The sequence below is a fragment of the Pseudophryne corroboree genome, chromosome 4 (genome assembly GCF_028390025.1).
Source record: "Pseudophryne corroboree isolate aPseCor3 chromosome 4, aPseCor3.hap2, whole genome shotgun sequence".
Lineage (NCBI taxonomy): Eukaryota > Metazoa > Chordata > Amphibia > Anura > Myobatrachidae > Pseudophryne > Pseudophryne corroboree.
In genome coordinates this window covers 887,560,935-887,588,331 of record NC_086447.1, presented here as the reverse complement: position 1 = coordinate 887,588,331, position 27,397 = coordinate 887,560,935, and the positions used below count along the sequence as shown (strand labels likewise).

Genomic DNA, 27,397 nt, shown 5'->3' with positions numbered 1-27,397 from the left:
TCACGCGGTGTGTGATCTCTCACGTCACAGTGCACACGTATGTAGTAACACACAGGTGCTCACGAGTTGTGCTCATTGATTTGCTCAGCATGTCCACGTCTTGAAAACCTTATTTTCTAAAGTGCAGGTTTATAGACGTGGAGATGTTGCCCATAGCAACCAGATTCCTCATCCTTTATCAAGCATCTTCTATAAGGTAATATAATCTGATTGGTTGCTATAGGCAACATCTCCACTTCTATAAATCCGCACTTTAGTAAATATACCCCTGACAGAGAGAGATCAAGCGAGAAACAGATAGACAGAGATGCATACTTGCCTACCTGACCCTCTCCATGAGGGAGAAAATGCTCTGTTCCTGGACTTTCCTGGTAATGTATGATTGCCATCACCTGTGGTGAGCTAGTTAATTGATAAGAAAGGTGTTTCACCACAGGTGATGGCAATCATACATAACAAGGAAAGTCCAGGAACAGAGCATTTTCTCCCTCATGGAGAGGGTCAGGTAGGCAAGTATGTAGAGATGGAATCCGGACTCTAGGTCGACACCAATTAGGTCGACACCCACTGGTAGACAGTGGGCAGGTCGACACTAGAAATAGGTTGACACAGCCATTAGGTCGACATGAAGAAGGTCAACATGAGCGTTTTATGTTTTTTTGGTGTCGTTTTATTCGTCAAGTGACACCACATATCGACCTACTGGCCGTGTTGATCTATATCTAGTGTCGGCCTACCCACTGTCGACCAATGGGTGTCGACCGAGTCCCATACCCACAGAGACAGAGGTGTGTGTGACTGTGTGTGTTTTACAACATGGACTAAGTAAGGCAAACTTCCCTCAACCAAGATGGCCGCCGCAGTCGCCATGGAGATAGACGCCCGCGCGGCTGCCGGGAGCGGAAGTGACGAAGCTCGGCAGAAGATGGCGGCCCCCTGCTTGCTCCTTTCACCTGTCAGCCGGCTGCTTCGGCCCGGCCTGGGGCTGCTGAGCAGGCCGTGGTGGGCTGCTGCCGGTGCTCAGAGCCGAGGACTGCGGGAATGTGAGTGAGGGGGAGAGGGGAGGTGGCAGGGACACACCATGTGTCCGTCATCTCTGTGTCATCTACCTGCGTGGGGAGAGTATAGGGGTCGGGGATGTGGGGAACACTGGGTATGACCCATACACACTCCCTGTATACACATATAGAGGCCATATAATCACTATCTGCCTATCTATGTGTTGCGTAATACTTATTCACCATGTGCATTATCGCAGCGTTATCGCCGTTTGCGGTCTGGTTTTTGCCAGCTGCAGCCTGAATATATTGTTAATGAGCATGCACAGTGTGTACCAGGCGTGTGCCGGGCCTGCATCTGCATGCACTAGGAGGCGTGTGCAGTTGTGCGACTAGTGGGCGTACAGACGTGCCAGAAGTACAGGAATTGTGTGCTGTCGCGAGCTGCAGTTAAAATGGCTGTCTAAAAGGGGCGCACATGTTGCTGGCTGGAGGGGTCTGACTTGTGGGCGATGGAACCCTGGTGTATGTTGCACGAGGATGTCGACGGCATTCAGACGCTGACAACGCACTAAAACTGCTGCATTCATGTTCTAAAAGTTACTTTGTACGCTACAATCCACACTCTTTTTACACAAATGAAGAACTCCTCGTATTCATCTGGGGAAGGGGAATCCGCCACATATAGTATTTTAAATTGTTAAAATAAAAAAATAATAATAAATATATATATATATATAAACAGAAAGTATGAGCGCAAACATACGGTAATAAACTTTCTTATATATATGTATACATATAAATAAACACACATGGAAAGTCCCGTGGAACTAAAATGTCCACAGAATTGAATAAGAAGCAATGTTCCTCAGGTTCACTGACAGCCAATATCGTTTGGAAAGGAAGATTTGTCAGTGTGCACTTCTGGAGCTTCCAGCTGTCGCCTCCCCAATGTTACCCGATCCCGAACGGGTGATAGTCCTGACAAAAGATTGAAGAAGCAGGGAGCGCCAATAGTGCTCTATTGGCGCTCCCTGCTTCTTCAATCTTTTGTCACATATATATATATATATATATATATATATATGCGCCTGCTTTGCTTCACCTTTAAGACCCTCCAAGCCTATTGGTCACTTATTACTGGCACTGCGTGACTATTGCCATTGTGTACTGAGATCCTGACTACTCGCAATGAAGGCGCACTTCCATTCGTACTGCAGCCGCATCTGGCCTAGGAAACGTGAAGACGAGGGAGCAGCATTCGATTCCATGTGTGACCAGCCTTGTATAAGGCCCATTGTGTGTCTATCCTGCCCCCTGTTACCCATCACTCGGATACTCTCCAATTCAGTGTCTGTACTGTAGAGGCAGATATTTAGCAGTTGTAGAGAAAAAATAAGCCTGGCCCCTGTTTTCTAAATTATGAAACAACAATCGTGTAAAAAAAAAAAAAGCTATGTAGTCCCGTTAAGATGACATTATAGGAGCACAATGGACACTGCGGGTAGTATTGACCCATCTGCCATGCTACCTTTTGGTGTGTGAGTAATTTAAATCTCTAAATTTCATGAATTTCGAAGTCTAAAGGTGCGTACACACTAGGCGATATTTTAAACGATCTCGCTCATTTTCACCCTTCTGAGCGATCTCGTCCAGTGTGTACGATACAAACCATGAATGATGCGTGCTCCCGCGGGTCCCCCCCCCCCCCCCCCCCCCTTCCCCTGCCTCTCCCCCCTGTCTCCTGTACATGTAGCTCAATTTGGACTTATCGTACAAAACTTCATGTACGGGCTGGCTGCGTGACGTCACTGAGCGATATCGTTTGATATTACACAGTGTGTACACACTATATGGGCCACCCTGGAGAGTAGGGAAAACACTAGGTCAGCGGTGGCCAACCAGTGGCTCTTGAGTCGCATGCGGCTCTTTCTTCATTTAGATGCGGCTCCTGACACTTGAGGTCAGGTGACCGCAAAAGATCCAGAAACCACAGTGCTCCAGCCGGGCACGCAGTGCTAGCGCCACTAAGTGGACTGAGGGAGCCGGATACTAGGTGAGAACCCACTGGCAAGCAAAGGGGGACTACAGCTACCTCAGCTTGGACCACCTCAGGTTTGGAGCAGGGGCTACTGGACACATGAAGGGCGACTACAGTGGCATGGGGGGCTGGAGTGACACATGGAGGAACTGAAGTGTATTATGTTAATCTTGCTTTTAAATGTATTTTATTTGGCTCTGGCTTTTTTAATGTATTTTCTCTATCGTCCTAGTGGATGCTGGGGTTCCTGAAAGGACCATGGGGAATAGCGGCTCCGCAGGAGACAGGGCACAAAAAGTAAAGCTTTACGATCAGGTGGTGTGTACTGGCTCCTCCCCCTATGACCCTCCTCCAAGCCTCAGTTAGATTTTTGTGCCCGGCCGAGAAGGGTGCAATCTAGGTGGCTCTCCTAAAGAGCTGCTTAGAAAAGTTTAGCTTAGGTTTTTTATTTTACAGTGAGTCCTGCTGGCAACAGGATCACTGCAACGAGGGACTTAGGGGAGAAGAAGTGAACTCACCTGCGTGCAGGATGGATTGGCTTCTTGGCTACTGGACATTAGCTCCAGAGGGACGATCACAGGTACAGCCTGGATGGTCACCGGAGCCTCGCCGCCGGCCCCCTTGCAGATGCTGAAACGAGAAGAGGTCCAGAATCGGCGGCAGAAGACTCCTCAGTCTTCTTAAGGTAGCGCACAGCACTGCAGCTGTGCGCCATTTTCCTCTCAGCACACTTCACACGGCAGTCACTGAGGGTGCAGGGCGCTGGGAGGGGGGCGCCCTGGGAGGCAAATGAAAACCTTTTTTGGCTAAAAATACCTCACATATAGCCTCCGGGGGCTATATGGAGATATTTAACCCCTGCCAGAATCCACTAAAGAGCGGGAGACGAGCCCGCCGAAAAAGGGGCGGGGCCTATCTCCTCAGCACACAGCGCCATTTTCCTCACACAGCTCCGCTGGTCAGGAAGGCTCCCAGGCTCTCCCCTGCACTGCACTACAGAAACAGGGTAAAACAAGAGAGGGGGGGCAAAATTGTGGCAAAACTATATTATTAAAGCAGCTATACAGGGAGCACTTATTATAAGGCTATCCCTGTCATATATAGCGCTTTTGGTGTGTGCTGGCAAACTCTCCCTCTGTCTCCCCAAAGGGCTAGTGGGGTCCTGTCTTCGTTAAGAGCATTCCCTGTGTGTCTGCTGTGTGTCGGTACGTGTGTGTCGACATGTATGAGGACGATATTGGTGTGGAGGCGGAGCAATTGCCAAATATGGGGATGTCACCTCCTAGGGGGTCGACACCAGAATGGATGCCTTTATTTATGGAATTACGGGATAGTGTCAACACGCTAAAGCAGTCGTTTGACGACATGAGACGGCCGGACAATCAATTAGTGCCTGTCCAGGCGCCTCAAACACCGTCAGGGGCTGTAAAACGCCCTTTGCCTCAGTCGGTCGACACAGACCCAGACACAGGCACTGATTCCAGTGGCGACGGTGACGAATCAACCGTATTTTCTAGTAGGGCCACACGTTATATGATTTTGGCAATGAAGGAGGCGTTACATATTGCTGATACTACAGGTACCACAAAACAGGGTATCATGTGGGGTGTGAAAAAACTACCTATAGTTTTTCCTGAATCAGATGAATTAAATGAGGTGTGTGATGAAGCGTGGGTTGCCCCCGATAAAAAAATGCTAATTTCAAAGAAGTTATTGGCTTTATACCCTTTCCCGCCAGAGGTTAGGGCGCGCTGGGAAACACCTCCTAGGGTGGACAAGGCGCTCACACGCTTATCAAAACAAGTGGCGTTACCCTCTCCTGAGACGGCCGCACTTAAAGATCCAGCAGATAGGAGGATGGAAAATATCCAAAAAAGTATATACACACATACAGGTGTTATACTACGACCAGCTATAGCGACAGCCTGGATGTGCAGTGCTGGGGTAGCTTGGTCAGAGTCCCTGATTGAAAATATTGATACCCTGGATAGGGACAATGTTTTACTGTCTTTAGAGCAAATAAAGGATGCATTTCTTTATATGCGTGATGCACAGAGGGATATCTGCACACTGGCATCACGGGTAAGTGCTATGTCCATTTCGGCCAGAAGAAGTTTATGGACGCGACAGTGGTCAGGCGATGCGGACTCAAAACGGCATATGGAAGTTTTGCCGTATAAAGGGGAGGAGTTATTTGGTGTCGGTCTATCGGATTTGGTGGCCACGGCTACAGCCGGGAAATCCACCTTTTTACCTCAAGTCACTCCCCAACAGAAAAAGACACCGACTTTTCAACCGCAGCCCTTTCGTTCCTTTAAAAACAAGAGAGCAAAGGGATATTCATATCTGCCACGAGGCAGAGGAAGGGGGAAGAGACAGCAACAGGCAGCTCCTTCCCAGGAACAGAAGCCCTCCCCCGCTTCTACAAAAGCCTCAGCATGACGCTGGGGCTTCTCAAGCGGACTCGGGGGCGGTGGGGGGTCGTCTCAAGAATTTCAGCGCGCAGTGGGCTCACTCGCAGGTAGATCCCTGGATCCTGCAGATAATATCTCAGGGGTACAGGCTGGAACTAGAGACGGATCCACCTCGCCGTTTCCTGAAGTCTGCTTTACCAACGTCCCCCTCCGACAGGGTGACGGTCTTGGAAGCCATTCACAAGCTGTACTCTCAACAGGTGATAGTCAAGGTACCCCTTTTACAACAAGGAAAGGGGTATTATTCCACTCTATTTGTGGTACCGAAGCCGGATGGCTCGGTAAGACCTATTCTAAATCTGAAATCCTTGAACCTGTACATAAAGAAGTTCAAGTTCAAGATGGAGTCACTCAGAGCAGTGATAGCGAACCTGGAAGAAGGGGATTTTATGGTATCCTTGGACATCAAGGATGCGTATCTCCACGTTCCAATTTACCCCTCACACCAGGGGTACCTCAGGTTCGTCGTACAGAACTGTCACTATCAGTTTCAGACGCTGCCGTTCGGATTGTCCACGGCACCTCGGGTCTTTACCAAGGTAATGGCCGAGATGATGATTCTTCTTCGAAGAAAAGGCGTATTAATTATCCCATACTTGGACGATCTCCTAATAAGGGCAAGGTCCAGAGAACAGCTAGAGATGGGATTAGCACTGTCTCAAGAAGGGCTAAAACAGCACGGGTGGATTCTGAATATTCCAAAATCCCAGTTAATTCCGACAACACGTCTGCTGTTCCTAGGGATGATTCTGGACACGGTTCAGAAAAAGGTTTTTCTCCCGGAGGAAAAAGCCAAGGAGTTATCCGAGCTTGTCAGGAACCTCCTAAAACCAGGAAAGGTGTCTGTACATCAATGCACAAGAGTCCTGGGAAAAATGGTGGCTTCTTACGAAGCAATTCCATTCGGCAGATTCCACGCAAGAATTTTCCAGAGGGATCTGTTGGACAAATGGTCAGGGTCGCATCTTCAGATGCACCAGCGGATAACCCTGTCTCCAAGGACAAGGGTATCTCTTCTGTGGTGGTTGCAGAGTGCTCATCTATTGGAGGGCCGCAGATTCGGCATACAGGATTGGATCCTGGTGACCACGGACGCCAGCCTGAGAGGCTGGGGAGCAGTCACACAAGGAAGAAACTTCCAGGGCGTGTGGTCGAGCCTGGAAACGTCTCTTCACATAAACATTCTGGAACTAAGAGCAATCTACAATGCTCTAAGCCAGGCAGAACCTCTGCTTCAAGGAAAACCGGTGTTGATCCAGTCGGACAACATCACGGCAGTCGCCCAGGTGAACAGACAGGGCGGCACAAGAAGCAGGAGTGCAATGGCAGAAGCTGCAAGGATTCTTCGCTGGGCAGAGAATCATGTGATAGCACTGTCAGCAGGGTTCATCCCGGGAGTGGACAACTGGGAAGCAGACTTCCTCAGCAGACACGACCTTCACCCGGGAGAGTGGGGACTTCATCCAGAAGTTTTCCACATGCTGGTAACCCGTTGGGAAAGACCAATGGTGGACATGATGGCGTCTCGCCTCAACAAAAAACTGGACAGGTATTGCGCCAGGTCAAGAGATCCGCAGGCAATAGCTGTGGACGCGCTGGTAACGCCTTGGGTGTACCAGTCGGTGTATGTGTTTCCTCCTCTGCCTCTCATACCAAAAGTATTGAGAATTATACGGCAAAGAGGCGTAAGAACGATACTAGTGGTTCCGGATTGGCCAAGAAGGACTTGGTACCCGGAACTTCAAGAGATGATCACGGAAGATCCGTGGCCTCTACCTCTGAGAAGGGACTTGCTTCAGCAGGGTCCCTGTCTGTTTCAAGACTTACCGCGGCTGCGTTTGACGGCATGGCGGTTGAACGCCGGATCCTAAAGGAAAAAGGCATGCCGGAAGAAGTCATTCCTACTTTGATTAAAGCAAGGAAGGAAGTAACCGCGCAACATTATCACCGCATTTGGCGAAAATATGTTGCGTGGTGCGAGGATCGGAGTGCTCCGACGGAGGAATTTCAACTGGGTCGATTCCTACATTTCCTGCAATCAGGATTGTCTATGGGTCTCAAATTGGGATCTATTAAGGTTCAAATTTCGGCCCTGTCGATTTTCTTCCAAAAAGAATTGGCTTCAGTTCCTGAAGTCCAGACTTTTGTTAAGGGAGTGCTGCATATACAGCCCCCTGTGGTGCCTCCAGTGGCACCGTGGGATCTCAATGTTGTTTTGGACTTTCTCAAATCTCATTGGTTTGAACCACTAAAAACTGTGGATTTGAAATATCTCACATGGAAAGTGACCATGCTACTAGCCCTGGCTTCGGCCAGGAGAGTGTCAGAACTGGCAGCTTTATCTTACAAAAGCCCATATCTGATTTTCCATTCGGACAGGGCAGAACTGCGGACTCGTCCGCATTTTCTCCCTAAGGTGGTGTCAGCATTTCATCTGAACCAACCTATTGTAGTGCCTGCGGCTACAAGCGACTTGGAGGACTCCAAGTTGTTGGACGTTGTCAGAGCTTTAAAAATATACATTTCAAGGACAGCTGGAGTCAGGAAATCTGACTCGCTGTTTATACTATATGCTCCCAACAAGTTGGGCGCTCCTGCGTCTAAGCAGACTATTGCTCGCTGGATTTGTAGTACGATTCAGCTTGCACATTCTGTGGCAGGCCTGCCACAGCCAAAATCGGTAAAAGCCCACTCCACAAGGAAGGTGGGTTCTTCTTGGGCGGCTGCCCGAGGGGTCTCGGCATTACAACTCTGCCGAGCGGCTACGTGGTCGGGGGAGAACACGTTTGTAAAATTCTACAAATTTGATACCCTGGCTAAGGAGGACCTGGAGTTCTCTCATTCGGTGCTGCAGAGTCATCCACACTCTCCCGCCCGTTTGGGAGCTTTGGTATAATCCCCATGGTCCTTTCAGGAACCCCAGCATCCACTAGGACGATAGAGAAAATAAGAATTTACTTACCGATAATTCTATTTCTCGGAGTCCGTAGTGGATGCTGGGCGCCCATCCCAAGTGCGGATTATCTGCATTACTTGTACATAGTTACAAAAATCGGGTTATTATTGTTGTGAGCCATCTTTTCAGAGGCTCCGCTGTTATCATACTGTTAACTGGGTTTAGATCACAGGTTGTACGGTGTGATTGGTGTGGCTGGTATGAGTCTTACCCGGGATTCATAAATCCTTCCTTATTGTGTACGCTCGTCCGGGCACAGTACCTAACTGAGGCTTGGAGGAGGGTCATAGGGGGAGGAGCCAGTACACACCACCTGATCGTAAAGCTTTACTTTTTGTGCCCTGTCTCCTGCGGAGCCGCTATTCCCCATGGTCCTTTCAGGAACCCCAGCATCCACTACGGACTCCGAGAAATAGAATTATCGGTAAGTAAATTCTTATTTTATGTGGATGTGGCTTTTAAAATGTATTTTATGTGGTTTTGTCCATTTCTATGTATTTTATTTTAGATCTGGCTTTTTTAATGTATTTTATAATGCCCGTGACCTAGCGGGCACAAGACCGTGCCCCATTTTTGCACACGTGCCTTTGGCGTGCACATGGTGTCGGCTCTTAGGCATGCCCAAAGCTTTTTCTTGGCTCTTTGTCGCTGACTGATTGGCCACCCCTGCACTAGGTGATATCGCTCATGGAACGTATTGTCAAGTGTGTACCCAAGCTTAAATATATACACGCATATATATTATTGTAAAATCCCAAGTAATGTGGAACCTTCTGTCCTGTTTGGGGCAAATAGCTGCTTGCATAGTGTTGAGAAGAAAGACACCAAGGCAGAGTAGACAAGCCTCCGCTCAGGAGAAAACATAGGAAGATTACGCTAAAGCTCTGCATATAGCATGCGTTGAGTCCACGGGGGTAATTCAGACCTGATCGCTGCTTTGCGTTTTCGCACAGAGTCCGATCAGGTCCAAACCGCGTATGCAATGCGCAGGCGCGTCGCACGGGTACAAAGCGGATTGGCAATGGGTTTGTGCGACGGATCCGTTCGCACGGGCGAACACAAGGAGATTGACAGGAAGAGGGCGTTTGTGGGTGTCAACTGAACGTTTTCAGGGAGTGTCTGGTTTAATGCAGGCGTGTCCAAGCGTTTGTAGGGAGGGTTCGTGACGTCAATTCCGGTTCCGGTCAGGCTGAAGTGATCGCAGCGGCTGAGTAAGTCCTGGGCTGTGCAGAGACTGCACAAAATCTGTTTGTACAGCTCTGCTACACATGCGATCGCACACTTGCACAGCTAAAATACACTCCCCCTGTAGGTGGCGACTATCTGATCGCTGATTGCAACAGTGCAAAAATTGCTTGCTAGCGATCAGGTCTGAATTAGGCCCCATGTTCACTGTTGTGCCCTTGGACCTTGCAGTACCCTATGTGTGGTCAGGTGCAAATTGTGCCTCTTCTCTACCATTGTACATACCTGTTAGTTGAGTGTAGTCCACAAGTTTACCTGGGAAAATCTTTCCTGTCTTTTATCAATTGTCCATTTCCAACCACAGCAATGCTGTTGCTCGGATGTTATCTGTGGAGTGGCCCATTGTTTAGTCCTATGACCTCCTCATCCCACGAATGTGGACTCTTGGACATAGCCTTGCCAGTACACCTGGTACCAACGGTCTTTATGCGCTCTACATTGATCTCTAGTCTGTGTTCCGTCACGTGAAGGAAATGAGTGACTTTCAGTCATTTGTAATATTGTGAAATACACTGTGCAGTTGTTGCATCAATCAGCAGACTATCACCTGATCAGGCCGATAATTGCACAGTGTATGGCCGACACCAGTTATGCCCAACTTATGTTATAATCTGTGCTCAGACCCGATAGTGGATATACCACCATCAGACAGGGAGGCCAATTATCTGACAGTATATGAAAATATCAGATAACCGGTCTGACTGTATGATGGGGAGTTTTAGCTGACAGTGTATGGCAACGTCCGATAATTGGTCTGTCTGTATGATGGGGAGTTTTATCTGACAGCGTATGGCAACGTCCGATAATTGGTCTGTCTGTATGATGGGGAGTTTTATCTGACAGCGTATGGCAACGTCCGATAATTGGTCTGTCTGTATGATGGGGAGTTTTATCTGACCGTGTATTGTCAGCATTAGACCAGACAGTATTACACAATATGTTTACAAAGCGAATGCAAGTGTGATATTTACTGTGCTCCCTTATTATATGGTTTTTTTACAAAATGTAATTTGTTTCTCTCTAGTGGTGGAAGTTAAAGAAGGAAAAGTGACTACGGTGAGTCAGTGTATTCCATATGTGCCCCATATATTATGTGAAGTGTGGTCAGAGTCTAAGGGGTCAGTCCAATTGGGTGCGAGTTGGGTCCGTTCTCACGGTGAACCCGGTCTATGAATTACATTTGCAATTCAATTACGAACTCGCTTACATTTTCTCTATGAAATCTGACTCCTTTAAAAAACATTGATTACTTTTTGTAGGAAAGTTACGCAACCTCGCCGCGAGTCCCGGGAAGGGGCATCTGATTGAAAGTCACATTTCTCTGGACTGCATGTTTGTGCGATACACGTGCGTTTCGTGAAACACACTCGTTCTCTCAAACTCGCACCTAGTTGGGTTGACCCCTAGGACTGGAGCTTCCAGTTCCTTGCCCTGTATCCCCGACTGTTTACTCCAGAAGTCAGGAGTCAGGAATTCTGTAACTTATTGTGAGGAGTGAATGAGCCGGACAGTGGCCAGAATGTACTAGAAACACCCAACAAATGTGCCAGCAGCGCCCAGCACATTAACCGTGTATATCCCAGTGCGAGCATCAGTGCCCAGCTCATTAGGTCAGTAGTGCCTATTGAACAGGGATCGCTGTCTTTATTACAGGGATCCCTGCTCTTGTCTGTCTGTCTGTCTATGGGGTATATACATTTGAAGTCGTAAGCTGCCGTCTGTTGAAAAGACGGCAGTTTTCGACTTTTTTAGGTCGGAAGGGATTCCGACCTATTCAGTATAACCCCAACTTATTCGACAAGTCGAGGAATTCGACTTGTGGAAAAGCACGTGGATCAGCGGAATAGCTGCTGATCCACGTGCTTCTGTCGAAAAGGTTTTGGCCCCCTTTTCAACCATTTTAATCCGACTTTTAAAAAAGTGTGATTGAGGACATGAGACGGGGGAGCGGGGCGGCGGGCTGCAGGGCACTACCTCTGGCTGGTCCCCCCAGCCGCCGCAGATGTCTTCCCCCGGCGCTGCTGACGGGTCCCCCCGGCTGCCTGACAAGTCTTCCAGCCGCCGCAGATGCCTCCTCCGGCGCCGCTGATGGGTCCCCCCGGCCGCCTGACAAGTCTTCCAGCCGCTGCAGATGTGTACCCCTGGCGCCGCTGATGGGTCTCCCCCCCCGGCTGCCTCACAGGACCCCCGTGATAGCTCCCCCTGCCGCCGCTGACAGCTACACCCGGCAGCCGCTAGCAGCAGCAGGACAGGACACCGAGAGCAGACAAATCCGACAGTCGGATTTGGACGCTCATTTGAATAGGGCTTGTCGGATCCATTCCGACAAATGCATGTCGGAACGGATCCGACCTTAATTGAATATACCTCTATATCTATCTGTCTATATGTCTTTCTGCAGTGGGGTACACTGTATTCCACAGGGAATAACATCGGGGTGTAGAGTAGGATCTTGATCCGAGGCACCAACAGGCTAAAAGCTTTGACTGTTCCCAAAATGCATAGCGCCGCCTCCTCTATAACCCCACCTCCGTGCACAGGAGCTCAGTTTGTAAATTGGTGCCTGCAAAGAGCTTTTATAATGGAAAATAGAAGACTTCAAGGGCTGCAGCATAGGTATTGAATACTAGATGTCATTCTGACATCTCGTGCTGCAGCTCCATCACCTCCCCCAGCGGCGCTGTATACTCCCGCGCCCTGGTTGCCGGGTACTTACAGCGGAGGGCTCCGGTCTGCATCAGGGCACACACACTCATCGCTGCTCTCCAAGATCGCGTGGCCGCACCAGGGGAGGAGGTAAGAGGGTCCCCCAGACGGGACCCGCTGAAATCGCTTTTCGGCGCGGTCTTTAGGAGACGGACCGCTCGCACACTGTGGCCATACAGGGACCCCACTAGACCACCAGGGCAAGAGTATTTTACTAAAAATACGTTTTAACAAGGCCCGCAGTACCCGGTGATGAAGTCCAGCAAGGGGATAAGGCTCTGACCTGTAGCCCCTCCCCCAGCCGCCATTTACTGCAAATGTTCCTGCCCTGAAGCTGCTTCTCTCTGCCTCCCTCACTCCCTGTCAGCGTTTGGGCGCCATTTCTCCCATGCTGCGCTGATCCTGGGACTGCTGGGCTCTGTCTCCTCTGTAAAGCCGCCTGCATCCAGCGCTGTGCATTTACAGGACACTTAAGTATTCTGCATATCTTTAGACAGCATTAGTTAAGAAAGAGTGCATACATTCAGGGTTGTTTAGTACAAGCACTCTGTGATATACATCCAGTTTCACTGTGCATTGTTATATCTATATTGTTATTTAGCATTACTCTGTAGTATTACTTAGTATTGCTAGTCCAGTGCAGTTTTATTGTTGTTTGTAATAATTACTGCATTGTACATGTGACTGTGTGTGCCAGTAGCTGTCGTGTGATTTCTATTCCGTGTATCCCACAGGTTTTGCTATCCCTATATTCTATACCCTGAGGGGTCTACGTGCGTCAGGGTCCTATAGATATAGTGTTTCACAGGATATACTTGTTTGGTATTTTCTCTGTGAAAGTTACAGTCACTGTACACCTCTTAAATCCCCATTCTTTGTGTTCTGCTTGCAGCCACACTGTAAGGGTTTTTTTTCCGGGTATTCTGTCAGCTCTTATTGTACTTTTGGTCACCCTAAGGATACGCTTACAAGTAATGTCTGCTAGACAGGGTGAGGACTCCGGGGCTGATCCTGCACCAGGCAGTGCTGACACCATGGAGGGTCATGAGGAAAATATAGCAGCAAAGGGTTCAGGTACGGGGGTCTCTGCACCCCAGGCTCAGTCGGCAGCACCAGGGGCAGATCAAGTCTCACCGTGGGCTACCTTTACTACTTTACTGACTACGCTGGTAACTAGGCTTACGCCCCCTATGGGACCTTCTGTGCCATTACAGCCACATATTGTCCCTGCAGTTAATCCGCCATGGGCGGATACTCGGTATTCTCAGTTACAGCAATTAAACCAGACTCTGGTTAAACAAAAAGCTAACCCTCGCCCGCCTAAGACCAAGGGGTCTTCTAAACGGGCCATTACCTCCTCACAATCCACACATGACCCGGATACTTCTTCTGAAGAAGATGGCGCTTACACTGACCCCACTGATACTGATCCAGATACTTCAGATGGGGAAACTCTGACATAAGTGGATGTTCCTGACCTCTTGGAGGCCATCAGGCTCATTCTTCAAATTGAGGATGATGAGGAGCCTCCTACTACCTCTAAGAAACCAGATAAGTTTAAACATCAGAAGGTGACTAAATTGCTTCTGCCCCATTCTGACCACCTGGTTGACATACGTCAGGAATCCTGGGAATCTCCAGGTACGAAATTTTCACTGTCTAAAAAGATGCTGGCTCGTTATCCCCTCGCCGCAGAGATCAGTAAGAATTGGTAAACCCCACCTCCGGTGGACTCACAGGTTGCACGCCTGGTGGTGTCCTCAGCTCTGCCTGTCACTACCGTCACCTCCCTGAAGAAACCGACGGACAAACGTGTGGAGGGTTGCTTGAAGTCCATTTACACTCTTGCAGGGGCCGTACATAGACCCACTATAGCAGCTGCCTGGGCAGCGAAAGCTATTGAAGCCTGGGTTGAGGAAGTTGAAGCGGAACTACCTTCTAATTTTTCTGATAATTCTAGACAGTGTCTTTCCTATATCATTACGGCCTGTCATTACATTCAGGAGGCGGCTTCTGATGCAGGTGTCCTGGCGGCCAAAGCGTCTACTACGTCCATTCTGGCTCACAGGATTCAATGGTTGGGGTCCTGGTCTGTTGACCTGGACTCTAAAAAGACCTTGGAGGTGATACCCTTTAAGGGGAACATACTTTTTGGGGAAGACCTCAACAAGATTGTTGCTGATTTAATGTCAGCTAAGACGGCTTGTCTACCTAGTACTACTCCTTCAGCTCTGAAGGCTAAGAGTACCTCCTTTCGTTCCTTTTCATTCTCCAGGTACAGTAAAGGGTCAGGCGTACCCAAACAAGTCACGCTCTTCCAAATCTACCAAGCCCAAACCAAAACGTGCCTGGGCTGCCTGTCAGCCTGCTTCCAAAATGGATAAACCTGCTGCATGACAGGGCGAGCCTCCCCCTGGGGGATCCCAGGGTAGGAGGCCGACTTATACGGTTTGCTCAGGTGTGGTTAAAGACCACTTCGGATGCCTGGGAAAGGGAAGTCGTCACTCATGGTTACGCCATCTCTTTCAAGAAACGACCCCCGCCTCGGTTTTGCTCAACAAACATCCTCCGGATCAGGTCAAAGCAAAGACGCTACATCTGGTGGTGCAATCTCTCCTGCGTTGGTGGACCAGGGAGGAGTCTCTCCTCCCGATAAACATTCTGGAACTGTGGACAGTGTTCAATGCACTGACACTAGCCCTGCTTTGTACTTGAACAGGCCTGTTCTGTTTCCAGTCAGACAACACCACCACGGTGGCGTACATAAATCATCAAGGTGGCACTCGAAGCCGCATGGCAATGAGGGAAGTGTCAAGGATACTTGAGTGGGCAGAACGCCATCTGCCAGCCATATCGGCAGTGTTCATTCCGGGAGTCCTTAACTAGGAAGCGGACTTCCTCAGTCGTCAGGACGTGCACGCCGGAGAGTGGAGCCTTCATCCAGAAGTATTTCAACTCCTATTGGAAAAGTGGGGCCTACCAGATGTAGACCTGATGGCGTTTCAACACAATCACAAGGCTCCGGTCTTCGGAGCAAAAATAAGGGATCCTCAAGCAGCGTTCGTGGACGCACTGGCAATCCCATGGAACTTTCAGCTGCCGTACGTGTTCCCTCCGGTGTCATTCCTGCCCAGGGTAATAAGGAAGTTCAAGCAAGAAGGAGGAATCCTACTTCTAGTCGCTCCAGCGTGGCCCAGACGGCATTGGTTCTCAGACCTACAGGGTCTCTCCTCTTCTACTTCCACAACGCCCAGACCTCCTAGTTCAGGGCCCCTGTGTCTACCAGGATTTTGCCCGACTGGCTTTGACGGCGTGGCTCTTAAAGATTCCGTCCTAAGGGCCAAAGGTTTTTCTGAGGCTGTCATTCAAACTATGTTGAATGCCCATAAACCGGCTTCGGCTCGGATTTATTATAGGATCTGGAATTCTTATTTCACATGGTGTACTGCTAAGAATGTTGATGTATTCAAATTCTGTACTGCTAATCTGTTGTCTTTTCTGCAGGGCCTGGATTTAGGCTTACGTCTGGCCTATCTCAAGGTTCATATTTCGGCCTTGTCGATTTGGTTTCAGAGAAAGATTGCGACTTTGCCTGATGTTCATACCGTCACTCAGGGTGTTCTCCGAATTCAACTTCCCTACGTTCCTCCTGTGGCTCCTTGGGATTTGTCAGTTATTCTGGACGCCTTACAAGAGGCTCCTTTTGAACCCCTAGTGTTGGTGGACCTTAAATGGCTTAGTCTTAAAGTCTTGTTTTTTCTGGCTATTGCCTCTGCTAGACGAGTTTCGGATTTAGGTGCCTTATCCTGTCTGTCACCTTACCTGATTTTTTACCGTGACCGGGCGGTTCTTAGGACCCGCTCTGGTTATCTGCCTAAGGAGGTGTCTTCTTTCCACCTTAACCAAGAAATTGTGGTTCCGGCATTTACCTCTCCAGGTTTGTCATCCAAAGAGAAGTCTTTGGATGTGGTACGGGCTCTCCATATAGATGTGAAAAGAACGAAGTCGGTTCGGAAATCTGATTCTGTTTGTTCATTTTGATTTTCACAAACATGGCTGGCCTGCTAATAAGCAGACCTTGGCCAGATGGATTAGAATAGTGATTGCACGTGCTTATGTAGAGGCTGGCCTTCTAGCTCCTGATACCATTAAAGCCCATTCTACTCGGTCTGTTGGACCTTCTTGGGCGGCCCGCCGTGATGCGACCATTTAACAATTGTGCAAGGCGGCTACGCGGTCCTCAGTGAACACGTTCATTAGGTTCTATGCCTTTGATACTTCCGCCTCCCAGGATGCTTCCTTTGGACGCTGGGTTCTTGTGCCCGCTACAGTGCGTTATTCCCTGTGGAATACAGTGTACCCCGCTGCAGAAATGGAGATTTATGGTAAGAACTTACATTTGTTAAATCTCTTTCTGCGAGGTACACTGGATTCCACAGGGCACCCACCTTGATGCACTTAGCTTCTTTGGGTTTGTATGGCATTCTCCTGTCGTGAGAATGTGGTTCTGTGTGGCTACTAACTGTTGTCGTCTCTTTTCTACCTGCTACTGCATTGGACTGGTTAACAAAACTGAGCTCCTGTGCAGGGAGGCGGGGGCTATAGAGGAAGCAGCACTATGCGTCTTGGGAACAGTCAAAGCTTTTAGCCGGTTGGTGCCTCGGATCAAGATCCTACTCTACACCCCGATGTTATTCCCTGTGGAATCCAGTGTACCTCGCAGAAAGAGATTTAACAAAGGTAAGTTCTTACCATAAATCTTCTATCCTATCTATCTATCTATCTATCTATCTATCTATCTATCTATCTATCTATCTATCTGTATTTTTAGTCCATTGATCATTCTCCTATAGATGCCTCTAATAGATTCCTCTCCCTTAAGATCTACATTTAGGTTATACCTGATTCCCAGAGTCTCGGCATTACACCAGAGGAGTTGGGATCATTTTGATACCTCAAACTCGCTTTGCTGTTTTGAGCGATTGACAATTGACCACTTGCAATGTATTTCTTGTCTCTTGGTTGTATGTAGTTTTGTATTTGGCTGCTTCACAATATCTAACAATATCCATTAAGCTGTTCAGTCTGTTGGTTGGTGTCGCCCAGAAGTTGTTAGTCGGAGCTGTGAGCAGATACTGTGTTGGACGGAGTTGCCAGGACTCCTGAGTGCAGCTTTAAGGCTAAACACCGCTATAATGAGTACAATGTGATATATAAACCACTTAGAGGGTAGGCACCTGGCAATGCGCACTGCCAAACTGTTAGAACACACACACATCTACCTTAGATAAGAGACACTTCTATACAGTGGAACCTACTTGTGTGTGTTCTGCTACCAGACTGAGATGATTCCCTCCTGAAACAGCTTCATCTGCGGCTCGCACAGGCAGGAGAGACAAATGTTTTGCATTAAAGCAACATCAAAGCTTAACTGAGCTGTGTCAGAAACACTTTTGCTGTCCAACATGTGCTCTGAATGTACCAGCACAGAGGAAATTGTCTCCCTGGCATCGGCGATTGTTGACGGTCGCATATTTAATAGCAATAGCGATGTTAAAGAGATACTAACAGTTACTGTACAGCGATTGGGCCCCATGTAATATCTGCTGATTACCGGACTGCACTACGCATTGTGGGTGGTATCACTTGTGTTCATATAACCCGTTAGCGGTTATTTAAAAAAAAAAAAAAAATATATATATATATATATATATATATATATATATATATATATATATATATATATATATATATATATATATATATATATATAAGTGTTTTATGCAGGACAGCGTTACCAAGGTCAGTTGGCCTGCGAAACGGACAGGGGGGCTCTTTAGGCAAGTTGTATACGAGGGTAATGACTCCAGCTGTGACCATAGGTTTGTACCAAGCAGATGCCAACACAAGAACTGGGATTTGTTTGTCACTGCCAACATTGGCCCTCATTCCGAGTTGTTCGCTCGCAAGGCGATTTTAGCAGAGTTGCTCACGCTAAGCCGCCGCCTACTGAGAGTGAATCTTAGCATCTTAAAATTGCGAACGATGTATTCGCAATATTGCGATTACACACCTCGTAGCAGTTTCTGAGTAGCTTCAGACTTACTCGGCATCTGCGATCAGTTCAGTGCTTGTCGTTCCTGGTTTGACGTCACAAACACACCCAGCGTTCGCCCAGACACTCCTCCGTTTCTCCGGCCACTCCTGCGTTTTTTCCGGAAACGGTAGCGTTTTTTCCCACACGCCCATAAAACGGCCAGTTTCCGCCCAGAAACACCCATTTCCTGTCAATCACATTACGATCGCCTGAGCGAAGAAAAAGCCGTGAGTAAAAATCCTAACTGCATAGCAAATTTACTTGGCGCAGTCGCAGTGCGGACATTGCGCATGCGCACTAAGCGGAAAATCGCTGCGATGCGTAGATTTTTACCGAGCGAACAACTCGGAATGAGGGCCATTGTCTTTATTATTATTACGTAAAAGTGGGCAGGTGAGTTATGGGTGTTATGATTCAGGTGAGGGACCTGTAGCTCCTTAACCCCCACCCCCCTGCCCTTTCTGTCAGAGTCATCTGGGGACACACCTAGGCAGAAACATCATGTACGGGTTTAAAACTCATATATTCTCCTTCATTAACTCGGGCCCCACTCCCTCGTTAAGTGAGCACCCATTGGGGGTCGTTCCGAGTTGATCGCTCGTTCGCTTTTTTTCGCAGCGCAGCGAACAGGTTACTACCGCGCATGCATATGCATCACAATGCACAGGCGCGTCGTACAGGTACAAAGCGGATCGTTGCTGAGCGATGGATTTAACGAAGAATCCATTCGCACAGCCGATCGCAAGGAGGTTGACAGGAAGAAGGCGTTTTCTGGGATTGGTAGGGAAAACGCAGGCGTGTCTAGGCGTTTGCAGGGCGGGTGTCTGACGTCAATTCCAAGACCAAAAAGACTGAAGTGATCGCAGCGGTTGAGTAAGTCCAGATCTACTCAGAAACTGCAAAAAACTTTTTCGTCCCGCTCGGCTGCACACGTGATCGCACACTTGCAAAGCGAAAATACACTCCCCCATGGGCGGCGATTATGCGTTTGCACGGCTGCTAAAAGTAGCTAGCGAGCGATCAACTCGGAATGAGCCCCATTGTACCTAGTGAAGGGCAAGTAGGCAGCCAAGCACTCAGATCAGTAGGGGGTTATAGAGGGGTGTCGGATTTCGGGGGCACAGGCCAGGGACCAATACGGTATCCAGATAATAGATTGAAAATGCATCGGTCGACAAGTACAAAAGGTCGACATGACAGTATTGCACGCATGTTTTTGGGGGTTTTTTACATTGTTTTCCCACATTTGCTTAATTTACTATCCACATGGACGTCTATAGGACGAATGAAGCAGAGCGAGCCACCTTGCCCGAAGCGTGGCGATCGACGCAAGCCCACAACGGCACACACTTGTACTGATGGTCATATAACATGAAATATCCAAGATTGGCCCAAAAAACTTTTGTCCGTCGGTCACATAACTACATCCTGTCATGTCGACCTTTTGTCCCTGACTACCTTAACCACTGTCGCACTTTCATCTGTCGGTCTTTTGTACCTGTCGACCTATGGCAGAAGATACCTGTTACTTACAGCAATGGGCCTAATTCAGACCTGATCCTAGATGTACTAAATTTAGCACATCTAGGATCAGTCACACAGACATGCAGGGGGACGCCCAGCACAGGGCTAGTCCACCCCGCATGTCGGGCGATGCTTTTGTACTAAAAGAGTAGCTCCCTGCCAGCGCAGCTCCTACGCACTGGCAGGGAGCTAGTCATCACTGTCAGGGTCACAGCAGCTGCGTGTGATGTCACGCAGCTGCCACGCGCCCCCCCTTCCCCCCGCCAACAACGGTCCATGCACGCCTGCGTTGGTTGCTCGGACCGCGACCCCTAAATGGTGGCCAAACGCCGCCGGCCTGCCCCCTCCGACCCAGCAACCACCTCTGCCTGTCAATCAGGCAGAGGCAATCGTAGGGCTGAGACAGCCGTCGGCTGTCAGCCATGCACCGGCGCACATGCGCAGTTCAGACCTGATCGCTGCTGTACGAAAACACAGCTGCGATCAGGTCTGAATTATCCCCAATGTCTTTATTAAAAAGTATCTCCAACTGTGTTCTCATCTGTGTAACCTGTGAAGCTCATCCATGGTCCTTGATACCCCGTCTATGACTTGCACACTTGTGGGTGGCCTGCAGCCCACTGTGGGAGTGAAAGTGGATAATCTGATGGGCACATACTGTATGTCACGCTCAGGCAGAGATCACTCACAGTATGGTATTGTTAGGGGGGGGGGGGGTGGCTGCCAGAGGAGACCTCTCACGGGCCTCAGTTTGGACACCCTTGGCTCCCCGCACACAGCACTTCCAGAGACATGAAATGAATTGTCAGATATACAGTGGGTTTCTATGCCAACGAAGGATATTAAATCTTTTCTCTCTTGCTGTGCCCACTCTGTGCCTGTCTTACATTTGCTTTTGGCCAGACATTGAATTCCTTGTGTTTTTTTTTGTGGTTCATTAAACAATTATTTATGTAAGAACAGCACAGACTCTGCACACACATGGTCATAGATGCTATCTAGCCGCTGAGTACCTGTATTCTTCACAGACCATTCAGGCTGTGTGTCACACTCCACCAGGAGTACTGTATCATCCGTCTCTGCTACCCCCCTTAGTATAGCTCCAGCGATTTGTAGGCAGAGCATCTCTGCTGCCTGTGAGCCAAGCACACGCAGAGGATCCATTATATAGTGATGCTGTTAGCTGTGGGCAGGGATCAAGTACCAGCCAATCAGCTCCTAATTGTCATTTTTAAAACATACCAGCCTGTAACGTGGCAGTTAGGAGCTGATTGGCTGGTACTTTATCTGCGTCCAAGTCATTTCTCTCCAGGGCTTAGTACATAGACCCTTTAGTCTTTTGTATTACTGCAGCGATGTTCTGGATCGTAAGTAACCGCTTAGCGCAGTATGGAAGCTGACCACTTTATATCCTCTTTGCAACTATAAAGCAGTAGAAACATTAATACAAGTCCTTGCTAATCATCTTATCTATTGGAGGAATGTCTATAAATATGAGTGGACGTTGCCTTAGAAACTCGTTTCCCACCTGTTAATCCTACTAGTGTTATTACGCTTTATTTATAAAGCGCTGACATGTGACAGAGCGCAGTACATTGAAGAGCTCATGATTCCCAGTTCCGTACGACATGCACCATAAAGTAACGATGGTGTTACCTATGCGAGCTCCACTCTAAGAGGGGTGAGGGAACACTAGACGCCTAAGGTAGCGGAGTAACACTTGTAGCCGGTGGTTGGGAACGTGCAAGACGGCGGCAGCACTATCCGCCAGCAATAGCAGAGCCTCCATTGTCTTCAGGTGTAATGATGAATACAGAATGCTTGTGCATTATTCAGAGTGAGCTCTTGTTTTGTAGATTGAAGGACGGATTATTGAAGAGAAAGTGGGTTTGACGCCTCCAAACCCAAGTGGTCAGTGTCCCATCTGCCGCTGGAACCTCAAACACAAGTATGATTACCTGGTAAGATAAATCTATTCTCATGTGCATGAGGCTTATTACTGCCCTAATGCCGCTGTCCTGGCCCTTCTCCTAGCTATAAGCTTCCTCTCTCCCCTTATCTACGTAGGTGAGCTGAGAACCCTCCATAGGCACACCTGAGGAAATCAGTCGATGGGGCAGTGGTTTCCAAACTTTTTTGAATCACGGCGCCCTAGAATATCAGATTTTTTTTCACTGCACCCCAAGGCCAAAAATTTCCTTTTGAGAAACTTAGAAAGAAATATTACATTAAGTAGATCGCGTCTATATGTCATCCTTAGGGTCAGTTGTGTGGTGAGGGACAAGAGTTGCTTCTGTTTGGACACATATTTTATGACTGGCAGCCACCAGCACTGGTTTTTCCTATTATATTGACCATGAATAATTTGAATTGGTCCTGGACCACCAATCAAGGGCACCCCTGCAAGTGTCCTGAGGTACCCCAGGGAGCCACGGCACACAGTTTGGGAACCTCTGCGATGGGGGCATGTCAGTCAAACAATAGTCACAGATACTACCTCTGGCAACTAGAGTCACAGAGATGATTACAATAGTAAGAGCTGGTTAAATGTTAAGGAGAAGAAGAAAAAACTTACAAACATATTAAAAAAAAAAAGTTTGATAGAAAATCTACCTCCAGCAGATAAGAGGGCACAATCCCTGGCTGGTGCTATGTGTTACGTAGGATAATGTGACGATTATCTGCTCGGCAGGATGTCTTAGTCCTGAGCCAGTTCATCCGCTCGGACGGGGGAATGTTACCGCGCAGGGTGACCGGATTATGTTTAGAGGAACAGAGAAAAGTGGAAGCCTGTGTGAGGATGGCCCATCGTGCAGGTAAGAGACCCACCTGGCTCAGTGCTGCCCTCTAGTTGTTGTCACCTGTTAATCAAGCTGAGAAATGTTCTGCAGGTGGTATGCAGTTAACATACCGCCCGTTGGGATCCCAGCTGTCTCAATAGCGATGGCGGGATCCTGATGGGGGTACTACACTGCCGCTGGAATACCGGCAAGGTAGGTGCCCATGACACCCATAGAGGGAGAATAGTCGCCACTGAGCACCGCAAGGGGCTTCGTTGCGCTCGCCCCCCTGCCGGCATTCTAGCACCCGGGATGCCGATGTCGGTATACTGGCAATAAGAAAGACCCTTAACAATAAAAATAAAAAACACGGCAGGACCCTTGTACAAAACCGTTCCATGTACACAAGACTTCATATAGTACAAGTTACGGTGTTGATGACTACTTGAGTTTCAAATACACCAATCCTTTATTTTGAAATTGATTTCATGAAGTTTATAATGGGAGAGGCTGAAAACTGGCAGGTGATGTAGAGACTGTATTAGGGGGGAGGGCAGAGGGCAGTCTTGGGCATTTAACGAAGAATAACTTGTGCAGCTGAGCTCATACATAGCACATGCCTCGGTCTATTACTTTGAGCCCCTTGTTTTATTCTTGGAGGATGTAGTGTACTAGCCAGTGCCCAATAATACATGACAGCCTATTAGAGCCGTTTCATCCTTTGCTTGCCCAATGTACTGTGCCAAAGTGCTTTTCATCGACCGTAATTGCTCCCGTATCTAAAAATAAGGATTGTGCGGCAAATGATCACCGTCCAATTGCCCTGATATCGCTTGTAGGGCCTAATTCTGAGTTGATCGCAGCATCAAATTTGTTAGCAGTTGGGCAAAACCATGTGCACTGCAGGGGGGGCAGATGTAACATGTGCAGAGAGAGTTAGATTTGGGTGGGGTATGTTCAAACTGAAATCTAAATTGCAGTGTAAAAATAAAGCAGCCAGTATTTACCCTGCACAGAAACAAAATAACCCACCCAAATCTAACTCTCTCTGCACATGTTACATCTGCTCCCCCTGTAGTGCACATGGTTTTGCCCAATTGCTAACAAACTTGCTGCTGCGATCAACTCAGAATTACCCCCATAATGAAAGCCTTTGAGAGATTAATGATGGGTCACATAACAGAGAGTATTTCCACTAATTTAGACCCATTTCAGCTTGCATATAGAGCTAATGAATCAGCATATGACGCTGACCTTCATCAGGTACTTACCCATTTGGAGAGTAAAGACTCCCTTGTAATAATCCTATTCGTGGACGGTAGTTCAGCATTTAGCACTGATGTACCAACGTCCTTAGTGAACAAACTGTCACTATTGGGCCTGGATAATTTTGTCTGTAAATGGATTCTGCGTTGACAAAAAAGCCACAGATTTTTAAAATGCATTATTCCCTGCCAGGTGAGATTGTGATAAGTACAGGGGGTCCCACGGGGATGTGTGTTGAGACCCCTCTTATACTCCCTGTTCACTTATTATGACTTTGTTTCTATTTCTGATTCAGTCCTCATAATTACATTTGTGGATGATATTGCTAATATTAGTCTATATGGGAATAATAAACCAAATTTTAGATATGTTCCTGCGCACTCCCTTTGCTGCCTGATGTGAGGTCGTATCCTGATGTGTCACCACACACACCAAAAGGGGGAATAAACAAAATATGGGTTTGGATAGGATCCCACTTATGGCGCAAAGATAAGATAACGGTGATGTTTTACCGTAATGTTCACTGTTCGTCAATTTCTGTGGGAAAGTCCGTCAATATCACAATGAATAGTCCATGTGCAGATTCAGTTTCATTAGGTGATATGAAAAAAAAGCACAATGGATATACAAAAATTCAATATAAATTCCCAGGAAGAATGGTAAAATAGGGTGACTTCTGCCAAGATTCCATCGACTATAGCTATTCGGGAAGTGCAATGATATCCGTAAGGTTCACCCTAGTGTAGATGGTGTACAAATGCTCCTCACATGTGTGCTTACTTTCATACACTTAGGACAAAACATATAAAGGTTTCTTTATAGCCTCTGTGAAGAACAACTCTTCTATTCAAGCAAAATACGAACTTGTGGAACGATTGAGGACGACAAACGGGCTTGCTGAGAAAGAAACCGTTACATGAAAGAACGGCGTCTCTTGAAGTAAGCCTTGATGTGAGCATCACATAGATGAATTTTATCTTGAATGTCTGTGGCATGAGAAAAATTGAATAGAAGAGTTGTTCTTCACAGAGGGTAAATACTGGCTGCTTTATTTTTACACTGCAATTTAGATTTCAGTTTGAACACACCCCACCCAAATCTAACTCTCTCTGCACATGTTACATCCGCCCCCCACCCCCTGCAGTGCACATGGTTTTGCCCATCTGCTAACAAATTTGCTGCTGCGATCAACTCTGAATTAGGCCCATAATCTTAAACGTGAAAAAAACGAAATTAATTATAGTAGACTTTAGGAAAATGAACGATCAGGTTCATTGCCCGTTAGACCTGAGCGGAGTGTGGAGGTGGTGGACTCATTTCAATTTTTAGGTATTAACATTACAGTGGATGTCTTGGAAAGTTCACACTCAGGATTTAGTTAAAAAGTCCCAGCAGCGGAAGGAATGTGTAGGGAAATTTTAGTGAATTTTGATTTGTGTATCATTGAAAGTGTATTAACCTATGGAATGGTGTGGTTTGGTAATTACACGGCAGTGGAGCGCGAGTCACTTGAGAGGGGTGTCAAATCAGGGGGTGAAGTGATTAGCTTACTCTTAACTAGTATTCAGAAGGTATATGGAAAAACTATTTTTAATAAAGTGAAAATATATTGGGAGAATTGTCTCATCCGTACCATGAAGTGTTCTCTCTAATGCCCTCAAGTAACCCATATAGACCACTATTTTGTCAAGCTAGTTGACTGATACTTTCTTTCCCAACAGCCATATGTTAAATCCTACAAAATGTACTTTAGTGAAGCTTTTAGGTGACGATGGTCTTATGCTTTTAATGGATTCTGTTAATTGCACACTGTTCATGTATGTGAATCGTTGATGACCAAGATTGGATTGGAAATTGGGGCCCATGTGAAAAGACTGAAACTTCCTAAAGAGAAGACGTTACAATATTTGGTTGGTATTTATAGGAGTCTGAGTTCGGGAATGACTATCTGTGTAATATTTTCTGCCTGCAGGCCTGTTCCCGAACCACCGGCCTAAACTGCCCGAGGGATGTGTGCCAAAGCCAAAGTTCCAGCTAAACAGGTGAGATGTCTATTTAGGCTTGTTGCCTACTACATGGAGGATGAGGCTCTGATTATAATAAATACTAACATCAAAGGAAAGACTAATTAGTCATATTTTTGGGGTACAAGTGATGTACAGGTAACATGCTGGACTAAGTTGTCTGTGATCCTCAGCCATACTGTACATAGGGAAGAATACAAGATAAACTTTGCCTGCGGGTCACCATGGTTTTCGGCATCCGAGCAGCCCTTCGGCTACATCTAGGGGCGGTGCCCGCGTTTATATTGTTGCGGCTTGGTGACAGCACATAGCCCTCTGGCCTGGGTACATATGGAGATCCTGCAAAATGTCATTGTTTTCTATTTTCTATCCCTTTGTGTTTCCCCCAGATATCTCACTTTCTGGTCCCCATCCAGCGTTAAACCGATCCTGAAGAAGGGATTAAAGTGGTGTAAAGTGAAAATGCCGGTCGGTGACCCAATCATGAAAAATAACGTCCGGTATGGAAGTAAACCGATCATCTACAGACAATGAAACGTTTACCAGCAGCGTTCAGTCCAGATGCCGGGATTTCAGCCATAGGTCTCTTGTAACTCAACTGTATAATAATAATAATAAATGTATTTCTTTTCTCATTGTTTGACCAAATATTGGCCAGTCTAATTATAAACGTTTAACACGGCGATCACTACAGACAAGTGATGTGGCAGCATATAGGAATAGAATAGAGCAGTGGTTTCCAAACTTTTTTGAATCACGGCGCCCTAGAATATCAGAATTTTTTTCAGGGCACCCCTAGGCCAAAAATGTCTTATTGAGAAATGTAGAAATAAATATTACATTAAGTAGATCGCGTCTATAGGTCATCCTTAGGGTCAGTTGTGTGGTGAGGGACAAGAGTTGCTTCTGTTTGGCCACATTTTATGACTGGCAGCCACCAGCACTGGTTTTGCCTATTATATTGACCATGAATAATTTGAATTGGTCCTGGACCACCAACCCAGGGCACCCCTGCAAGTGTCCCGAGGCACCCCAGGGAGCCACGGCACACAGTTTGGGAACCTCTGGAATAGAGTATACAACCGTTGTCCTGTCTCTGCACAAGAGCATGTGATTCTCTGTGGGGAGCGGCCGTGTGGGATACGATTGTCATTCTGTGGATCTGAAGTATAGAACGGTTACAGGGATAGGGAAATGCTATTCTGCGCTGCATCATTTTGGAAGCTGGCGCACAGTTACTCCTATTTCTCTAACGTCCTAGAGGATGCTGGGACTCCATAAGGACC

At 47.5% G+C, this 27,397-nt stretch overlaps 1 protein-coding gene across 1 annotated transcript; it reads left to right on the top strand.

The window, feature by feature from the left end:
- The first annotated feature begins 850 nt into the window (after positions 1-850).
- Positions 851-26,759, top strand: MRPS18A (mitochondrial ribosomal protein S18A). Its single transcript, XM_063918884.1, has 6 exons — positions 851-1,043; positions 10,739-10,770; positions 21,898-22,002; positions 22,734-22,857; positions 26,060-26,129; positions 26,501-26,759. Exons 1-6 carry the CDS (start codon positions 851-853, stop codon positions 26,643-26,645), a joined length of 669 nt encoding a protein of 222 aa, XP_063774954.1. The 3' UTR covers positions 26,646-26,759.
- Positions 26,760-27,397: the final 638 nt, after the last annotated feature.

What these genes read in the sequence shown, in the direction of transcription:
- MRPS18A (XM_063918884.1), top strand. Translation starts at nt 851, where the DNA reads ATGGCCGCCGCAGTCGCCATGGAGATAGACGCCCGCGCGGCTGCCGGG. An exon ending in GAGCCGAGGACTGCGGGAAT is followed by an intron (nt 1,044 to 10,738) that starts GTGAGTGAGGGG and finishes GTTTCTCTCTAG; the next exon opens with TGGTGGAAGTTAAAGAAGGA. An exon ending in GAGGATGGCCCATCGTGCAG is followed by an intron (nt 22,858 to 26,059) that starts GTAAGAGACCCA and finishes TTCTGCCTGCAG; the next exon opens with GCCTGTTCCCGAACCACCGG.